The sequence below is a fragment of the Muntiacus reevesi genome, chromosome X (genome assembly GCF_963930625.1).
Source record: "Muntiacus reevesi chromosome X, mMunRee1.1, whole genome shotgun sequence".
In the NCBI taxonomy this organism is placed as follows: domain Eukaryota; kingdom Metazoa; phylum Chordata; class Mammalia; order Artiodactyla; family Cervidae; genus Muntiacus; species Muntiacus reevesi.
In genome coordinates, this window is record NC_089271.1 from 8642218 (window position 1) to 8664136 (window position 21919).

The following is a 21919-nucleotide window of genomic DNA, read 5'->3' on the forward strand; positions in this document are numbered from 1 at the left end:
ACTAGATAACCAGGTATACACTGGAGTAAGTGATTGCTATGAGCTGGACTGTGCCCCTAAAATTTCGTATGTTGAAGTCTTAACCCAAAATATTTCAGAATGTGGCCTTAAAGGTCACTGCAGCTATAATTGGCTATGATGAAGTCATACTGGAGTAGAGTGGGCCCTTAATCCAATGACTGGTATCCTTTTAAGAAGGGGCAATTTGGGACTTCCTGGGCCATCCAGTGGTTAAGACTCAGGGTTCCCAATGTCAGCGGCATGGGTTCAATCCCTGATGGGGGAACTAAGATCCTGCATGCCATGTGGGGCAACAACAAAAAAATTATGCCAAGAAGGGGAAATTTGAACATGAAGATAAACACGCAGGAAGAATGCCATGTGAAGAGATATAGGGAGAAAACAGCCACCAACAACCCAAGGAGAAAGGCCTGGAACACATCCTTCCCTCACAGCCCTCAAAAGGAATCAACTCTGCTGACACCTTGATTGAGGACTTCCAGCCTCAGCAGTAATGAATTTGCCTGCCAATACAGGAGACACGGGTTCGATCCCTGGGTAGGGAAGGTCCCCTGGAGGAGGGCATGGCAACCCACTCCAGTACTCTTGCCTGGAGAATCCCATGGACAGAGGAGTCTTGCAGGGCGCAGTCCATTGGGGTGCAAAGAGTCAGACACAACTGAGCAACTAAACAACAGTCTCCAGCAAGGTACAACAATACATTCCTTTCCTGGAGGTCACCTAGTTTATGAGCCCTTGCTGTAGCAACCCTGGCAAATCAATGCAGTGATAAATGCTAAATTCTTCTCACAGATGAAGGTTTCTTAAGCTGGGCACTGCTGAGATTTGGGACCAGGCAACTCTGTGTGGTAGGAGCCCATCCTGCACCTTGTAGGATATAGCAGCATCCCCAGCCTCTATCCACATATGCATGTCTCACACACACACACACACACACACACACACACACACACACACACACACACACACTCCTCTTTCCCTGGAACCTGCACTCTACCAGTGACTATTTTCAAGGAAGAAACAAGTCACAGCAATTCTAAGGAAAAGGTAAAAAATCTAGCTCAGATTCCAGTCACAACTTCCCCAATGGCAAATAAAGTAGAAGACTTTCACAAATATAGACGTTCACGATCTATAAATGAAGCCCCAAAGTGAAATCCCATCTTTCCATATCCAGAAGAGAAGGGCTACATAGGAAGGCTGAGGATTTAACTGGAACCTTTATCAAACTATTATAAAACTACAATGAGATGACCCATTGAAAGGGATTATTTCGCAAAGTAACTCCTGCGGCCAAAAAAAAGGCCAATTAGAGTCAGAAGAGCAAAATAGTGATTTGGAACTTCAGTTTCAGCTCACTTGAAGTCAGAGTATGCTGAAATTGAAGGGCAAGGAAAGGTCAATTTTTCTGGGTTTGTATATTTTTATGGGTGGAACTAGAGGAAAGAAACAAGAGCTCCAACATTATATGGTGGAACAGAGGAGAAGAAATTACTGTATCGTAATTTCTTGAAAACTCTGGAATGCAATCTATTCAATTCTCTTATATGTTACTTGGTTCACTAATCAAACTTTTGAGTCAAGTTTGGAGGACTGAGAGGCTTCTTAAAATTCAATTAAAATGATGTGAAAAAAGGTCCACATCATGATAGGCTCCATTTAGAGATGCACTTGCCAGGAAGACTTTTTTCTCTTTTTATCTTAAAACAGAGTTCAGGAAATGCTAGTTTAATTTTCTCTTTGTTTCAATATTTTATGATTATCTCCCAATACATAGTCTGAAAGCGTCATTAGATTCTTGACTTGATGCAATTTCAAATGATGTGAAAGATTTTATTTGCATGAATTCTACATGCTGAAAGTTTTCCTTTTTTTTCCTTTTGTGTCTAGAAAAATAGTTGTAAGGTACAAAAGTATATTCCAATCCTCTATATCAACACATGTATATTGAGAACTAATGAAAAAATGTCCCTCTAAGTTATTGAGTGTTATTGAAAGAATTATTCTTCATAATCACTGCAGAATTCCCTTCCTTCAAATAATGGACTTATACTAACAGAAGTAAAAAAAAAAAATTCAAACAGCAGACACCTGAGTCCTTAAATATTCAAGTAAGTAAAGCAAATCTATCACATTATGAATGAAAGCATTCTCGAATTTCTCCATGCTTTTGTTTCCATATCATCAGAAATCCATTTTTGTAAGTGATGCTAAAGCCTCAGGAAAATATACTAACAGAACTCATTTACTTTCTCAGGTCAAAGTAATTAACAAAAATACAATTTTTGTTTGTTTGTTTTGGTCCTTTCAGTATGCTATTCCTTTCTTCAAAAACCCGATGTTTATACTGTAGTTGGGTTTTGAAATACCATGGACACCCAAATGCCATCTATTCTATGATTTTTTTGTTCTAACATAAGTGGCATATTTTAGAACAAACAGGCTATGCTAGCATGCTATTTGTTTAAATGCTGATAAGCATATTTTGTGAAATGGCTGTAAATAAATGCTTATAAGTATACTTTGTTGAGCAGCTATACATGTGTTTCAGCCTACTGGGTGCTGTTTATATGCTTATATTTCTGTAATTAGAAGATAAAATCTACCAGGATCATTAATTGTCAGGCCCTCCTGGTGACAGTATAAATGACCACTAGCCTACTGGCTTCATTACACAAGTGTTCAAGGCTCATAATTGAAGAATTTCATTTTCATCACAAAATGGGCTAGAGCACGTAAGTGTTTCCTCTTAAATTTGGAGATGTAAATAACTAAGGACTCCTCTTTGATGGGACAAAGGTAATGAGAAGAACTCAAATACCAGGTTTAAATATCAAGTCTTGGAATTGCTGAATATAGAACCTCAAGTGTGGCGTTTTCACATGTGGTCATTAAGCAGTGTTAATCCAATTAAAGGAACATTTTTTGATAAAGAAAAAAATCCAATCTGGCAGCTTCACATTTTGGAAAGCAAAAACACTTAGCTTCTTGAAAACAAACTTCTGCTTACCAAAGGTGAAAGGTTGGGGGGAGGAATAAATTAGGAATTTGGAAGTAACATATACACACTACTGCTGCGCTAAGTCGCTTCAGTCGTGTCCGACTCTGTGTGACCCAATAGACGGAAGCCCACCAGGCTTCTCCGTCCCTGGGAGTCTCCAGGCAAGAACACTGGAGTGGGTTGCCATTTCCTTCTCCAATGCATGAAAGTGAAAAGTAAAAGGGAAGTCACTCAGTCGTGTCTGACTCTCAGCGACCCCATGGACTGCAGCCTACCAGGCTCCTCCATCCATGGGATTCTCCAGGCAAGAGTACTGGAGTGGGGTGCTATTGCCTTCTCCGAACATATACACACTACTATATATAAAATAGACAACCAGCAAGGATCTACTATAAAGCACAGGGAACACTACTCAATATTTTGTAATAACCTATAAGGGAAAAGAATCTGAAAAAGACTATACACACACACACACACACACACACACACACACACATACACACACACACACACACACATATATTAATATATAAAACTGAATCACTTAGCTGTACATCTGAAACTAGCACAACACTGTAAATAACTATACTTCAGTTTTTAAAAGGGAGGGGGAAAAAAAGCACCAATGTTCAATCATCCTACATATTCTGTCCCCCACCAAAAAAGGGCAAAAGGATCACCATAGTTTCTAAAATCTGATAGCCAAAGCAATTTCTGAAGAATTTTAGCAGCACAATTCACACACACATTGCTTTGTTATTAAGAACTTGGGAGGTGTGCTTTTGGTCACCTTTGTGCATGATACTAGAAATCCAGTCAGCATCTGTCTTCCCTTGTCTGCATTGCCCCCATCCTCGGGCTTAACTTCCTAGGTTGATCTGTACCAGTCGTCAATGAATACTTTGAGTGAGGCATACTGCTCAGATGATAGGTTTGTTCCCCAAATGACGTTTGAAAGCAAGGATCACGACTTGGTCCCCATAAACACAAGCCCACATCAGCGGCGAGAAGTGACAGGAACTATTAGTGAGAGGTGACGATCTGCTCTGAGCGGTAATGCTTTTGATCATGTGATTCATTGTGTTTGCTCAACAACACGGTGTTGTGTGTCCTGAGAGGAAGGACTTCAATATATATATTTACTCAAAGCTCTTAATTCATACTTCCTTTCCTTTTAATTGGCATCTTATGATCTAAAATTAGCTGGTGAACAGAATTGACAGAAGTGTCTCATGATCAGAGCAAACTCGCTCGGCTGAGTTTGCAATAATTAGACCCACCGCCGCCCGCAGATGAACAGACACCTGGAGACCTGGCTTATTTCTCCCCTGGAGCCTTCTCTCTGTGTTTAGAGAGTGATTTTTAAAATGTGATGGATAGTCATATTAATTATCATTCCCCAAGCCAGAGTTCGGTTCGGAGTTCCAGGTTAAAAATGAAGTTAAACATACTTGCCTCTACCCTTACTGCATTAAAAAGCTTCCACGAAAAAAAAAACTCTTTTGTAAATCTGAGACAATCGGAACGCCCCAGTCCACCAGTAAGCTGGATATCATTTACGCCGGGAATAAAAGGTCACATGTCCTCTAAAATCCCACATTTGCTCTAGGCATTCCTCCTCCCTCTCTTCTTTGTTTGGGCAGTAACTAGATACTAGGACGATGCCAGTGAAATGAGTGAGGAAAATAAATGCCCCCCAAAAGCCTAAACCCAGATTTTATCTGCCATTCCTTCTGACTCTCTCTCTGTCTCTCTTCCTCTCTCTCAACTACAAGGGCTGAAAACAACCCAGATTTTTCCGAACTTGCTCTCGCCTTTGCAACGCTAACATTACAAGCAGCAGTCAACTTTGACAAGATACTCTTATTGTGTAACATGGCCAGGCTGCCAAAAAAACATGCTACAACGAATCAGATAACAAAAGGCGAAGAGACAAGTTTCACCTGCCACGTAGCTAGCAGTGAATACACTTTTTCTTTCCATGACATTTGCTGGCACAAAGGGGTTTGGCTTAAGGCGGATCGGACTAACCTTCAATTTGTCATAGCGCTCACTCAAAGCTGCCACCTGATGATCTCGGTGCCGCCCGACCAGTTTACACAAGGCACAGATTAACTGGTCATCGGTCACGCAGTACATATTCACCTTCTCATCCTCGTGTTCCAGGCACATCAGCCCCCGGATGTGCGAGTCCGGGATGGGCTCAATGAGACGGTGGCCTGTGAAGGGCTTCTTGTTCGGGTGAGTGGCTTTTAGGCACTCGTCACAGTAGGACACTTCGCAAGTGACACAGGTCTTCACGGCGTCCTGGGCAGGATCCTGGTCACAGAACTGGCAGAGGACTTTCTCGGCCGAGGTCATGCTGTTGGCGTCGAATGCCCGCTCCCGGCGGGTCTCGCTGGGGGAATTGGGCCCGCTCACTGAGGCTTTCTGGAACCTGTCGATGATGTTCTGGAGGGTGACGTTGCGCTTGAGCCCGTCTAGACCTCGCTGGCTGAGCGTGATGACATGCCGGCAGGTGGGGCACTGGAAGGCGGTGATGGACTCCACGGACTCGTTGGTGGCGCAGTGTGACACCAGGATGCGGTGGGCGCAGTTGAAGCAGAGGCTGTGCGCGCAGGGGAGCAGGAGAGGGTCCTCGAAGAGCTCCAGACAAATAGGGCAGGTCAGCTCCGACTCCAGTGTTTCCATCTTCAGGCAAAGCTCTCCTGGGTCATCAGCGAAATCCAAGGAAGCTGATCAGCTATCTGGAAACAGAACGTAAGATGTGATTAGGCATGAGGGGGTCAGCCATGGGGGGCTGTCAGCTTTGAGTGCATCTCAGAATAATTCCACACACAGGTCACGGGAGGGTAAATGTGTGTACATTCCAAATAATTCTCTATTCACTGGGGAAATAAGGGGGGGGGGGCGGAGAACACCCAAAGCCTGCATATCAGCTAACATCTCTTCAAGGTTCCTGTCGCCGAAAGCAGCATTTTTTAAAAATTTAACGTATTTTTCTTTTTTTTGCAATTTTGTCCTTTAAAGGGTCTCCCTCCAAACCGGCAAGTTCTTGAAACCGTAATTTCCATATCTAATCACAATAATCTTATTGTGTTATGGCCAAGTTTTCCTTGTGTTTTAAAACAAAAATGTAGAAACAGTAATTAATGAACTACAGAGTTTTTCACGACTTTGCATTTATGAGTTGACATGTTAAGTATATGTGCTTTAAGGGTTGCTACTCTGTGATACCAAACCAGGCTTCAGAGGAGAAAGGCAGTTATTGTAGAAGCGGGCATGAAATGTGTATGAAATCAATTGTGTGGTTTCAGTGGCAATCATAACGTTGCAACTGGGGATGTCAGTTTCCCAAATACACCCCCAAGAAAAAAAACAAGTGACTTTCACAAAGATGATTGTGATAGAGGCAACGTTTCTGGCATGTATTTGTTACTCTTCTGAATAATTCTATTGTTTAATCCAGCAGTGGGACGTGGGTGGGCAGAGAGAAGTGGAGAAAAATATCTGGGGGCCTTTTTAGCGGCTGCGGTGAGCTGAGGACCAGTGAGCGCTAACAATGTGGTTCATGAGAACATGGATCGTAGTGGCTACAATATTCATTTGCTGAGTTATAACAATGGTGACGATTACAGTTTAGAAAGCACTTGAAGGTAGTCGCGCTCCACCGAGGAAATTTAAAGGGCTGCCGACGGACCATAAGCAACCCTCCCAGCCTAAAATCTCCTATCAAGGGCTTGTCACCGTCGCCAGCGACAGACTGGGCTAGCAGGAGGTCCAGCCTCACACTCAGAGCCACGTTGGCCTGGGCACGACCTCTGGCAGCTTTGCTGCTCCCCTCCAGGCTGTCTTCGGGTGGCCCAGCTGCACACTCCCCTTGACGGCAAGACTTGCTGCTTTTGTGAACTCTCGCCTGCCTTCCCTTCAAAAAGGGGAGGGCAAAGAATCCCACATAAACCCTGGCTCATTAAGAGGGAAGAGGCCTCATGCTCATTAGCAGGCCTGGGAACCAAGCCTCTTTGAACCTTCTCCCTTTCAAGGCCATTAGCAGAGGTCTGCGCAACAGTGACGGGCACATTAGATGCAGCCCGCTGCGGACTGTGGGAGAATCGTGCAGTTCACCCAGTAGTGCAGTTCACCCAGTAGAGGCGATGCTCAAATCACCCTCCAGGGGGTTTTCTCAGCCACATTCATGGGAAGGCTTCACATCTGAAGCTCTGTTTAGTGATTCTGACAATCAGCCTTTTTGTATTCACACCTCCATTTATTTACAAAATTCGCTGTTTCTAAAATGCCCTCACCCTCTCTGAAATAGCATCCCTCAGAAACACCATGGTGTGCTTTGGTTAAACCAATGCTCACCTCATTATCAACCGAATGGTAGCTGATCATTAAAAGCATAAAGGATGCGCCGGCCTCGTGAAAAATTAAAGAGCTGCCGGCTTCATAGAAGCCTGACATCTTAAAGACCTCTCCAGCCATCTTCTAATATTAACTCTATAAGAAAGGATAAACGGGCAGCTGAGATTTGAAATATTAAAGATTGCTTATCTTTCCACGACCTACAAATGGAAAGCCCAGGGCTGCTGTTTTGAGAAACTTATGATCCACACTCAGTCCTGGCCAACTCCTTCCTACAGACGGCTTAGAATAAATTGAAAGGTTTTACCCATTAATCATCATTTTGGTTAATCATGGGAAAACAGAATAATCTCTCAATCAAATATCTTCTCACTTACCATCAGCAGAAGCATGTCAAGTAAAGGAAAAAGGTAGATCCTTTGGTCTACTATGTTGGCAGGTGAAACAAGAACATCTAATGATAGATCTCACTAGAGGACTGAGCTTGTCTGGAGAGCTTTGATGATTGCATTTTTTGGCAGGTGCCAGAATTTCATCCCAGAGTAGCACAGTCAGAATTTCCAGAGGGGATTCCACCATGGACCCCAAGGGAAACACTGACATTTTATTCAAGAGACATTTACCGAATGCCAGGCAGTGAGCTGGCTCGAGAAGTTGGAATCAGGCCTCCTCTTCATCCCCTTCCCTCTATGATCATGGGCCAAGCCAACATCCTCCCCTACCTGGATGATCACAGTATTTTTCTAAATGGTCTCCTGCCTTCTTCTCACTGTTGCCCCCCCACCCCCCATAGTCTATCCTCCACTCAGAAGAGCCTGTTAACACACGACAGAGCCTGCCTCGCCTCTGCTCAAGCCTCCAGGGGTTTCCCATCTCACTCCGGGAGAAGTTCACAGAATAAAACCAGCCCCAGAAAACACAGACTCAGATAGTGACCTCATTTCCTCCCACGCCAGCCCTTCTTTTGCTCTGGGCACATAGCCTCCTTGCAATCTCTCAAACACACCACGCACGTCCTGTCTCCCCTTGGCCAAGTCATTGGAATGACTCTCTGCTCATCACCTTCTTTGTGAACCCACATGAAATGAATTCCCCTATTCCCACTGTGACCACCCATTTACCCATGCGGCAACCCGTCTCCCCGATCTCCATCTGTTTCCTTCCATAACGCTCACCGACATAGTCTATTAGTTTGCTCACTGCTCCATCTCTCCCCATGGCCCCACCACTAGAGTATCAAGTTCTAGGAGGGCACAGACTTTGCTTTGCTCTTTGAGGGATGTACCACCAGCACCCAGAACAGTGCCTCACACACATTAAGACTCGAACATTCATTGACGGACTTAATATAAGTACCAACATTGGGGCTGGACCCAGAAACAATAAAACATAACCCTTGCTTTCAATAATCTCTCAATATGTCAGAATAGAGGTCAGCAAACTTTCCCTATCAAGGCCAAGGCAGTACATGTTTCTGGTACTGCAGGCCAGACAGTCTCTGTTGCAACGACTCAATTTTGCCACTGTAGCAGGCAAAAGCAGTCATATGCAATACAGAGATGAATGATCATGGCTGTCCAATGGGATTATATTTACAAAAGCAGGTGGCAAGCTGGATTTGGCATACATATCTTATTCTGCTGACCCGTATTTTAGAAGACAGAGACATGTACAGTCAACAAAATAGAAATGAAGAGCACTTTCAGAGAGGTATGAATAAAATGCTGCACTGGCAACAATAGCCATGCCGGCAGGATAAGACCTCCACAAGCACATACAAGTTTCGAGTGCTAATGGGAAATGCTAGACGACAGGATTCCACCCTGCCATCCATGGACACAATATGAATCAAGTCCTCAGGGGCAATTCACCTAAGAATGATTTAATAGCAGCCGCTCAGAAACGGATCATTTTTTCTTTTATTGCCCTGGTGCTTGGCGTGGCGCTTTATACAAGTGTCTATGCTATAAATGCTGTTGGTTAATTGTATTAAGTGATGACAAAATATCGAGATGCAAAGTGAGATTTGGTCATTTTTCTGAACCTCTGGCCTGTAGGCTGCTAGAAAGGAAGGTATTTTGACTTGCTGTCTACAGCAGATCTCATTTTATTACTTTTATCCAGATTTTCCCATGGTAGCAATACTCTTATGAAACCATTCAACAATATATTACCACTAAGCACAGATGCCATTCCCTTCTCTTTAAAAAAAAAAAATGGCATGGCTTATTTTCTAGCTTTCTTTAAAATGATGGTGTGTTTGTTTTGTTTTGTTTTGTTTTGAGACATGAAAATGCCATTCATTCTTTCACCAAATAGTGAACTCCCTCTAGGTAAAGGGTCCTGGGACAACTAATGGTAACACCTGCCTGCCCCCCTCCACCTTCAGTGATCATATGGTCTATTATGGGAGAGAGAAAACAAATTGTCATCCAACGTAACAAAAGACTGGGGGAGAAGAGGATGTAGAAGCTTCCTGAAGCAGGCAACACGCAAGGTGGGTTTTAAAGACTAAGAGGGGTCACCAAGCACACAAAAATGTGGGAGTGGGAGTAGATTTTGTGCAAAATGTGATCTTTTTCTTTTTTGAACTCCTGCAATTTAATTTCCAGGCCTCCAATTAAGAGAGAGAGAGACATTGACTCTTAGCCTTCACTACAATGGAAGGAAATCAGACGTGCATATCACCGTCAGGAAATGCTATAGCTCAAGATTTTTCTGAATGGGCTGATTGGTTCTCATTCAGAGGAGGATGTCGGTCATCGTGGGAACCTTTGCAACAAACCAGGGATGAAAAACAATTCACAGTTCACACCTCTGCTCGGCCACCGTTTATGGTCCATAACGGCACAGAAGAGTGAGGGGAGAGAGTTGGGCGGGTGGCCAGACAATGGAGTCTGATCCACAGCTCTGCTCTTTCTTAGCTGGGTGTCCCTGGGGTAGCACCCACAGATGTTCTCTCCAATTCCCTCCAATCACAGCCCTCAGCGGTAGTCTTTGGTCACAGGATGCAGCTAAGCACTGGATGCTGGGAAGCACTGGGTGCCAGACATCTTTTCAAAAAACTTTCTTACAGACTCAAGACTTTGGAGGAAAGCACTTCTTTAAAATGAAAAATGAATAAATGGATATTTATTTTCCACATGTCTCCCTGTCTCCTTTACCTCCCCTTCCCCATTTTGTGTAGCACTGAGATGGGGGCTTTTCTGGTTTTCTTCTCTAACCACATCTGACTTCTCCTCCAGCTAAGCAAAGACTGTATGTGTGTGCATGTACAGTCAGTCACCTCCGACTCTGCAACCCCATGGGCTGTAGCCCACCAGGCTCCTCTGTCCATGGAATTTTCCAGGGAAGAATACTGGAACAGGTTGCCATTTCCTACTCCAGGGTATCTTCCTGACCCAGGGATCGAACCAGCGTCTCTTGAGTCTTCTGCATTGGCAGGCAGATTCTTTACCAGCTGAGCCACAAAGCCTATGTTTTTAAAAGGGCCAGCCTACCTTCCATCAAAAAGCTGTCCAGGTTGTTTGTTCATCCATGTACTGCCTCTCTGACTCCTCGGCTTGCGAGACTCTCACAGCACCATCTCATAGCATGGACAACTTGCTTCATTTACTATAAGCGCCTCAACTCACAGTGTGCATCTCATGGGACTCAGTAGCTTCTGTCCCAAACCCATCTGCCCTCCAAGCCTCCTGGTATCTCCTCATGATGCTTCCATTCTCCTGCTTAGCACAAGCCAGAGGCTTGCCTCATTTTCTACTCCTCCCTCTAGGGGGAGGCAGAATCATGCCCCCACCCAACCAAAGCTATCTTACGAAGCAAACAGGACTTCAGGTTGCAGATGGAAACTAATACTGCTAAGCAGCTGACCTTGAAACAAAGGGATGAGCCTACATCATCCACTGGGACTCAATATAATCATGAGAGTCCTTAAAAGTGGAAATGGAAAGTAAAAGAGAAGTGTCAGATGACACTACTTGAAAAAGACCTGATAAGACACTGCTTTGAAGATGGGAGGAGGCCATAAGCCAAAGAATATGGGCAGCCTCCAGAAGATACAGAAAATAAAGAAACAGATTATCCTCTAGATCAGGGGTCCCCAACCTCTGGAATATAATGCTTGATGATCTGAGATGGAGCTGATGTCATACTAAGAGAAAGTGCACCATAAATGTAATGCACTTGAATCATCCCGAAAACATCCCCCAACCCTGGCCCACAGAAAAATTATCTTCCATAAAACTGGTTCCTGGTGCCAAAAAAGATGGGAGACCACAGCTAGAACTTCCAGAAGGAATTCAGCCTTGTAGATATACCTTAATTATAGCCCAGTGAGAACAGTGTCAGACTTAATGACTCCCAGTGTTTTTTAATGCCATGAAGCTTCTGGTACTTTGCCACAGAATCAATAGGAAACCATATACTCACTTTTCCCCAAATCCAAATCATTAGCCAAGACATGTAAATACCAAATCTTAGTAGTTCTTTGACTTCTCTGTTCTTACTGCCCCTGTGTTGATCCAGATATTTACTGAATTCCCACATTATTGCCCAAAACAAATGAACAAAAACAAACCCCACACGAACAAAAATATCTCCTAATTTGACTTATTACCTCCAACTTTTTGTCTTTCAGTTTCACCTTTGCAACATGCTTTGGCATCATCATTTCTTCTGGTGACTTCTCTTAAAGGCACAAAACATTGAGCAGCTCCCTGCTGCCCAAGTCTCAGTCCTGACATCTTATCTTTTAAAAAACCTCACCCAATTTTCTCCCAAGCTGCTTCTTTAATCTTAGTCCCAATCACTAACCTCCTGTACCAGAGACCCAGGAAATGGGACCATTTTCTGCTCTTAGCAGTTGTCTTTGCTTTTCTTCCTAGCACAAATCATTTTTTTCTCTTGTCACTTTTTTTATGTTTGTTTCATGTTCCATTTTCTTTTGTTTTCTGCTTTTTTAAAAAAATAAGAGACAAACTTCCAAGAGGTCCGAAGAGCCCTGGCTACTATGGTACTGAGGGATTTCACATTCCACAAAGAAGAACATTTTAAAACATGGCTTTAAATAGCGTGACATGTCTTACATGTTTACCATTAGCCAAGTAAAGCTTTAGCTGAAAGACACAAAACAAAATAACTATCCTCTTCACAAAATAACTAAAATATTTATTTAAAAGAAGTATTTCCTACAACAGAGTGATCAGTAATGAGTTGCAGATTTAAATGAGTCATCTTCTTTCATCATTCATTCAATAGAATCAGATTAGCCCTGGGACTGATAATAGGCAGGCATGTGTGAGCACAAACATGAATCTCACATGGAGGTAACATTCATAGTCGAAATTTGAGGCCAATTGTGAATGGATAGCCTGAGCCAAAAGACTACCTCCCCCTTCAAAACTTTGCATGATACAAGTTGGATATAAGACACTCACGCCTTTGGGAGTTAAGGAAAAATTATCTATAGATCAACAGAAAATTCATCACCAGTCAGCCTGGTGGCTCAACTGGTAAAGAATCTGCATCCAATGCAGGAGACCTGGGTTTGATTCCTGGGTCAGAAAGATCACCTGGAGAAGGGAATGGCAATCTACCCCAGTATTCTTGCTTAGAGAATTCCATAGACAGAGGAGCCTGGTGGGCTACAGTCCATGGGGTCGCAAAGAGTCTGACATGATTAAGTGAGTTTCACTTTCACTTTCATCAATAGAAAGCCTGCAGGAGAGCTAGCAGTGAGCATTGTAGAGAGACTGCACCTGGACATCCAGGTGATGGTTATGGTTAGCTGGCTGACCCAGGTGCCTCGGAAGAAGCCACCTTGCTCCCTCTGGGCTCCAGGTATCATCATCTTTAACCAGCGCTCATTCAGGAGGACAACTTTCCCGGGGGGAGAAAGGCCTTCTTTTGTCCAAGGTACAGGATGCAGAAGCAAAGAGAGGTGAGGAGAAAGTTCCCAGTAGAAGGCAAGGTCATTGGGACTGAAAGAATTCAGATATGGTATTAGGCTCGAGAAGGGAGATGGCTGGACTCAGCAGGAGTGCCCTTAGGGATCAATGTGCTAAAGGAGGGAGACAGAAATTAAGAGCGTTCATATCTGTTGGTTTCATCTTTTTTGCCTTCTGCTTTGAAGTAAGAGGCAAAACTATTCATGTGACAAGTCAATGCAGAGAAAACATTTCACTCCCTGCTGTCACAAGCCTTCCCACTGTCCTGCTCGGTAGCTCATTTTAGAGTTTCACAGCTTTAGTCTGTTGTAGTCTCTGCTGACTTCTGCTATGACAAAGATAACCTGCACCCTGAAGAAACACCTAGGACCCCTGTGAAGATGGCATGCATTGCAAAGTTTAATCCCTAGTCAAAGTCGATGAGCAGCCTTTCCAGTTCAAAATCCCATGGTAATTTCACCCATTCATGTATATATATATACACACATATACACACACACACAAATATATGTATATGTATATATATATATATATATATATACATATATATATATATATAAATCAAGACGTGACCAAGGAATCTCCAGGCCAAGTGCATTCTATGAATTCAATCACCTGATAGAATAAGGAGACATTACTGTGAGACAATACTGTGAACTTCTCAAGTGACTCCAGTGGTAAAGAACCTGCCTTAAGAGACTCTATCCCTGGGTCAGGAAGATCCCCTGGAGAAGGGTATGGCAACCCACTCCAACACTCTCTTGGAGAATCCCAAGGACAAAGGATCCTGGTGGGCTACAGTCCATGGGGTCACAAAGAGTCGGACATGACTGAGGCGACTTTGCATGCAGGCAATTGTCAGCACATCATCCCTGACTTCTTTATTCCCAATTTCTCTTAATAGACACTAGGATTGGTGTCTTAATCATAAGGTAAATCCACTCTCAATGCTTCCCTACAGGTATTCTATGTCATGTCTGCATACTCCATCAAAAGTAATCACTTTTCTCATTTGGAGACTGTGAAAAAGAACATGCATTTTAGCCACCTATAATTTTACTTTTAGGGCCTCACTTTGTACAGTTCTGAAAGCCATCACCATGAGGGAAATTAATGAGTCACCAGACCAAGGAAGAAACTTGGATACCAACACTGGGTGACCTGTGGTCAATTGTTAATATCAGGTCACTCTCAGCCACTGCCCAGAATATTCGCAAGGCACTTCCTCCATCTCTCCCCATAAATAGCCTCTGGAAACCAAGGTTGATGTTTTACCAAAATGCAACTGAGAGGACAAACACCGTCAAAACTGCACAACGTTACACCAAGTCACCTAAAACTGGTTTGGAAAAGGAAATTCCTAAAAGTATCAGAAAAAAGAGACAGCTTCGAAAATGCTATGCATACATTTATTTCTTTAAGAGTCATAAATTTCAGAAACAGGATCAAGTCAATTTCCTGTTCATTCTCTTCACATAAGTAATTAAGACTGAGCCGACTTACTGCCATCTGAATTTTTGCTATGAGATTCTCTCTTTTCCAAAGCCATAGGTGGAGTATTTTTTTAAGGACTGTGGAATAATGTTTTCATCTTGGATCAGCAGAAATACAGACTTTCAGAGTACTAAAAACTTGGGAATTGGAAAATACTTAGTTGGTGAGTCAGGGTTTGCAAAAGAGACTAAACTGCATCTCCAAACCCCAAACATGATCTAACGGAAACTCAGTAAAAACTGAGAGCTCAACCGAGATGAATTCACCACAAACTGAGTATTTTTAAAACATAATACAAGCACTCAATATCTGCATATTCAATCCTGGTTTAGTTTTTCATTTTTGAGTTATAAATACCACACAGTAAAAACACTACCCAAATACTATTTTACTCATTAGAATCCTGGCTGATTTGAGAGGCAGGTGAGTCAGTAAATGCACAAAAAAAGAGAACCATAGGATGCAAAGAGGGATTAAGGGAGCTCCAATTGAATGTAAAGGCAACCTGAACGCCTAGAAACTGATACCACAATTTATCCCACCCCAAATTATGGCACAGAACAGTCAAAATGCAAAAGGGCTCTTAAAGCAACAGTAGAAATAATACATCAAGTAGGAACGGGTGAAAATAAGTGATCCCATAACCTTCTAAAGGTAATCCCTCTGAAGTATCACTGTGGTTAACTTCTGACCATCAGCACACTCAAATTCGTTCACTTCATCACGGCAGACAAGTGAAAATTTCTGCCAACCAAATTGTAGGGGACCAGAGGAACTGATGGGGGAAAAAAGTGACAAGCAGATAAGCACTGAGGCACTAGCCCCAAGTTTTAAAATAACTAATGAGGACAAGAGATATTTTTAATCAGTTGTCATTTCACCTGTATTCTAAGGAGTACTAGAGTTAAAAATGTTTTACCTGATACCTGAACTGAGAACCAGGAAAGATTTTTAATTTCAGTCAACACCCACCTGGTGGAATTCATGCAAATTGAATTAATCTGTTCACAAACTCTTTTCTGTCCATCCACGTCTGTCTAGAACTCACTCATTTTTTAGTAATTGGATCTCCAGGACATTCTTTAAAATAATCACATACTCTCTTGCCCACGCAACCTGATTAATAATGAATGAACATTCCTGAAAAGAATCACTTGGAAGCCTGGCAGATGTCTTTAGGGATATGCAGGCTTTAATGATAAAAATTAAGGAGAAATGGGAGCTAGGTCACACTGTCTGGTTATTTTAATTGAAACCCAGTCTTCCAAATTTACTTAACAGAATGCTTAAATACACCTTCTAGAGCTCATTTATACAAGCAGATAAGCAAAAAGACACAAATGACAATGCAAAAAAAAGCCATCCTGATTTCTCCAGGAACAACTGCTTGATTCTGCCCTGTCTTAAGAGTGAAGAAACCCCCTCGACAGTCTCAGAAATGCCATTCATCCTACTGAAAGACGGATAAACAGGTTAAAAACAGGAAACAGCACAGTTGTCCGAAAGAGTTCTTTTAGCATCTCCACAGATTCTTAGGAAAAGATTGCCTTGAATACCCACCAATGGACTGCACCCTAGTTCTTTTTGAAGAAACATCGCCGTAGACAGAGGAGGGGGACTCACGAAATGACACACAGCCCACCGAGACCAGACGGTGGGTGGCAGGCAGTGCTGGAGCGGTCCTGTATGTCTGTGAGAGCGTCAACAGTGAAACACAACAGGAAAATCGACGCGACAATTCCAGGAAGGCCAGCTCCACCTCATCCACCCCGCCAGGCTTGCTGAGCTGGAGAATCAAAACTCTCTGGCTTTTCAAACTGCCCTTTCCTCGGACCCTTTCGTGGCTCCCCTGGGCCCTGGCCCACTCAGGGCTCATCTGAACCAAATGAAAAGGCAGCTCGGGTCAGGTCAATACCCGCTGCCTAGTCCCCCCACCCCCAAAGCATGATTCGCCACTAGGATCTGTACCCTCACTGCTCACAGGGATCAAGAGCGGGTCAGTGTCCGACGGCTGAGCGCCGGATGCCAGCTTTGTATGCTGCCAGTGGAAGTCGTGCCCGACCACTGCCCGGGGTTACCAACGGGCACAGGACTCCCTTGCATTTTGATCCTCTCGGCCTCCTTCTGAGTACGTGATCACATTATGCTCGGGACACTGCTTTGTTATTTTTTAAAATGATATATGTATTACCTTGCATTTATCTTCTGAATTAAAATACAATATCAAGAAGAAGGTTTTTTTTTAATGCTATATCAGGAGTCATGATCTCTTGTATAGACATAATAAAGCAGTCATTGTTTCTTTGAGAAAGAGAGATCTAAATCACAATCTGTCATCCTGAGAAACAATTGAAACTATATCTATAAAATATACACATATGTGCATACACCCACAAGCAAGCTTTACATATATACATACATATGTATAGATATTATGTATACATATATTGTATACATATTTTGTACATGCATATCATATAGGCATATCATATGTGTATATGTACATACAAAAGTTAAAGCTGCTCAGTTGTATCTGACTCTTTGTGAACCCATAGACTGTGGCCCACCAGGCTCCTCTGTCCAACGGATTCTCCAGGCAGGAATACGGGAGTAGGTTGCCACTCCCTTTTCCAGGGGATCTTCCCGAGCCAGAGATTGAACCTGGGTCTGCTGCACTGCAGGCATATATACATATAATACAAACATAAACACACACACACACACAGCAAATCTGCTATGAGTGTCCCAAATTTCACCTCCAGAATGGCAAAAAAAGAGTGAATCAAGAATGGAAAGTAATCTTTTAAAAACTGATTGTCTGAAGAAGAAAGGGAAGTCGTCTTCCCAAAAGCCAAAAAAGCAAAACTTGCCCTGCACTGCAGTTCTTTCAAGGATGTTGCTTATCACACTGCACAAGGCTAGAAATTGCAACGAAAGTAAACCATCAGGAAAGTGTAAAAAAAAAAAAAAAGAAAATTAAAAACCTACATTGGTTGCAAACCTGCACAATTCAATTCATCAACCAGATATTTGGACTCAACCCAAGAAGGTTAAAGAACATTTTTTAATGTCAAAGTCCATCAAACATTTTTCTAAATTATTTTTTGATGTCAACCATTTTTAAAACCTTAATGGAATTCATTACAATAGTGCTTCTGTTTTATGTTTTCAGGTTTTTTGGCCATGAGGCATGTGGGGTATTAGCTCCCTGACCAGGGATCAAACTCACAACCCCTGCACTGGAAGGTGAAGTCTTCACTACTAGACCACCAGGGAGGTCCCTGGAGAATAATCTTGATAAAGGGCAAGCAGCAGGCAAGAACGACTTCCCTGTGTCACCTGGGCTGCATATTGTGACACCTACTTTCATGCCACTGCACCCCTCATGGTAAACCAAAGCACGCCTCGCATGTTTGGACATAAAAACGCAAACATACGTTCTCTAGACTTACGTCTCTGCAAACCATAATTTTGTTTGTCTTTTAACAATAAACAAAGGGGTTACTCAATTTCACCTACAAATGACTTCCCAAAGGAGTCCTCACTGTCCATGGAAGGGATACATATACATCATCCCACAGAATTGGAAAGACCTGTTCATCCAGAGATTTGAAAGCACTGCTTTTGTTAAAACAACATTAAAATTGTCAAGATTTCTCTGAGACATTTTGGCGCTGTTGTGGAAAATTTAGCCTGAGACATCAGGAAACATTTACTCTGTTCCACAAAAGCCAAGGAAAATGATAAACAACAACAAATTCTATCATCTTCTAGAGTGCACAATCCGACCACCTCGACGGGAAATTTCCCACTGTCAGGGGGGACTCCGACATTTCAGTTTTTCCAGTTTATGGTAAGAAAGAAAGCATCCGGTTTTAAAGACAAATGGAACCCATTTTACACTAAATTGAAAATGACTGATGTTTTCCAGGTCTATGCTGTACTGGGTGTCAGGCAAGAATTTGGTTCTGAAGGCCGTGAGAGCAGACTTGAAAGAGAAAGAAGGGAGTGAAAATGTGTCACATTTAGTCTCGACAGAAATCTAAATCTAAATCGAACCTTCTGGAAGAGCAGGCCCATCAGTGTGGTCGTGGCAGAAATGGAGGCCACTGAGTCCTGTGAAATCAATCAGATAAAAGGGGCTCCAATACTGCCTTTCTTAAATGCTTTTCCAAGTGTACTCAGAATACAGGAGGCACTTCCACATACATTCAGAGAACTACGTCTATGTCTATATAAAATCCTATATATAGCTACAATGCAATTAGCTTTTGGAACCATACATACATGTGGATATAGATGTACACACCCACACACATATGGGTATAAAAGCACCTTTGCAAAATTCCTTGGGACTTGCTAGTACTCTTCACATACTTCTTGGTCACAGCATCTGTCCTGCATGAGAAAAAACTCTCCTTCCTGCATGCAAAAACAGAAACCTGTCAATAATTTCTACATGAAAAATCAAAACACACCAACTTTTAAAAGTGACCCCCAAAATCTGTCACTCACATCTGAAAGAGGTGACCCGGAAATGAGCAAAACCATCTAAGAGGTCTAGTCTCTGAAGGACAAGACCAGTGGAGTTGGATTTTTGCAAGAAAATTCTACCTAGAAAAACCCTTGCTCCTTGTACACTCTCCCCTTCCTGCGTCTCATCACCAGGAGGAAAATGTATCAGTAGATAGGTGTGGATGATGGCCAGTATGACAGCGCCCAACTTTTCTCTTAGGTTCGAGGACATGACAAGCACAACTGTGTCCTCAGGTAATGACAACGTTACACAGTAACTAATTCTTATTCTAAGTATAGAGAGGCGAATTATCTCCAATATCATAGCTTCTCTTTCTCAAAGGAAACTGCTTTTACTCTCCACTTCAAAGTCAGCCATACACAAAATCCTTGTGTTCACAAGACCCTGAAGCCACTTTGTGATCTTAAAAAATAAAGAAAAGTAACCCTCCTTTACAACTCCTGGTTAACTCTTATGAAGAATATGCTTTCAACACTTCCCGTGATCACTCAAGCCCTACAGTCAGGGAATGAAGTCTTTTTTTTTTTTTAAAGGCAACAGAAAGAGGAGGGACTCTTTTGTTCTGAATTGTTATTGTAAAGCACCACACGAGAGACAGACAGGGAACATGGGAACAGGGCATTGAAAAGGACAAGAGGGCTGACAAACGAAAACAGGATATTAAGAACAGTGGCGGAACTGGGTGTCCCTACAGAACAAAGGCGGGAGGCTTCTTGGGAGAAATTTGAGCACAAATACCTTGAATCAATTTCAGTACTAATGGATGAACTAGTATTCCAGACAGCAAGAAGTCTTTAAGTCTGGGGCAGTAAAATTAGGTTATCATTAATACACACACACATAGAGTTTTAAAGTATAAAATTAAAACTGCTTTTAAATCACACTAATCACTCCCCTTTCAAACCATGATCCACTTAAAATTTTTAGATCTATGTTTTGCCCAATCTGAAACAAAATACTCTTTTTTTTTTGTTAGATATCTGAGCTAACAGCATATATTCCTAAGAGAAACAATTTTTTCTTGCCAAAAAAATAGAAAAAAGTCTCCATTCAGAGCATGCTTTTACATTTTAAAGATAACCTTTACATAGAGCTTTCCAGAACTCCCAGAGAAGCTAAGGTTCTACTTTGAGAAACAATCACTGCAGCTAACTCGCTAGCAATAACATAATAGCCAGGTTTTGTCAAGTCATGCTTTTATCATCTTATACTTTTCTTCCAATGCAAGTTCTGCTAAAGATGCTAGTAGAAAGATACACTTAATAAGATCATCGGTATTTAGCTTTAATGGACTTACATAATAAGAATGACTATTGTTATTATTGCAGTTTCTAAGCTGAAGGGGTTCAGAACAGTAAATAATATATCCTATCTGACATTGTAGCTAAAATTGCAGGCTTTTTTCCTCTTCTCTACATTTGCCTTGTATTCTTTTTCCCTTTCCCCATTTTTTCCTTCTATCATGAGATGAGTTGTTGTTCAGTCGTGTTCACCTCCTTGCAAACCCATGAGAGAGGAACCTAATAGGCTTTCCTCTTTTAGACCATGCATTTCATCCACCTTTCTCTTTGATAAGCTGTCAGCAAGCCCCAGTTTGGGATGAGGCCATCGGTGTGATGTTGTGCAGAGAAAGGGGTCCCTCAAAATCTGATAAACTTGAGTTCAAACTCTGCATCCACCATTTCCTAGCAGAGGTGGACAGGAGCCAGCTACCCAATGGACCTTACATTCACAGAGCTGTTTCATATCTTTCTAGAGCTTCCTTATTGAAGAGTCCTTTGAGAATTAAGTGAAACAGAGTCTTAAAAGTGCCTGGCAAAACTGTACCTTTCATACCCTCCTCCCCTTCTTGTCCTGAATCACCTCGTCCCACTCTTTTTTCAATATACAAATGATCTGTTTTTTTCCCCCACTGGAAACCTCTTCAAACCACGTTTGGAAGCAGGAAGGCTACTGATCCATTTATTCATTGAATAGCGTTCATGGAGTATCTTAAGTGAAGGAAGAGTCTATGAGTAATAAATTAGCATTCCTATTATTACAGTAACCACTCTGTAATCATCATCTTCATATAGACAATGTTGATTTCCTAGACTTGGACGTACCTCTATTCATAACCACTGGTTTGCCTACCATGGTCTTGAGGCTGCAGTTCTCTGCTCCTCAGGGAAGAGCTGTCCCACATGGATCCTTTGCCAGAATTTTTTATTTTGCAGGAAATAAAGGACCTTGGCACAGGGTAGGGCATGGGAGACCATCAAGAACAGTGAAGGGTTTCAAGCTACCTGCAAGCTAATCAGTTAGCCTCCTGAAAAGTGCTGGCAGAAGACACGAGACTCCCGAACTAGAGACAAACAAGGGCCCAGGGAGCAGCGTGTATTTCCTGTTCACAAGTCCCCAAGTCGCATGGAACAGGTAGCCTAGGCACAAGTGACACACACAAGGGTTTACATTCCAGCTGAGCAACCCCAAGCTTTGGAAACCTGCATCTTTGATAACAGACTGCAAGCAAACAAGCCCAGCATCTTCCCTGGAGAGCGTCATGTTCTTTAT

General features: G+C 42.5%; 1 protein-coding gene across 4 annotated transcripts in view; it reads right to left on the reverse strand.

The window, feature by feature from the left end:
* Positions 1 to 21919, reverse strand: part of MID1 (midline 1) — a 391822-nt gene that overhangs the window by 122843 nt on the left and 247060 nt on the right. For 2 of the 4 annotated variants that reach the window (XM_065915785.1, XM_065915783.1), the window contains exon 2: positions 5054 to 5769. In XM_065915785.1, the coding sequence (XP_065771857.1) occupies positions 5054 to 5713 (660 nt within the window). In that variant the 5' untranslated portion in view covers positions 5714 to 5769. Of the gene's footprint in view, positions 1 to 5053; positions 5770 to 16389; positions 16512 to 21919 lie in introns of those variants that run through there. The other 2 variants (XM_065915784.1, XM_065915786.1) reach the window with 2 other exon arrangements.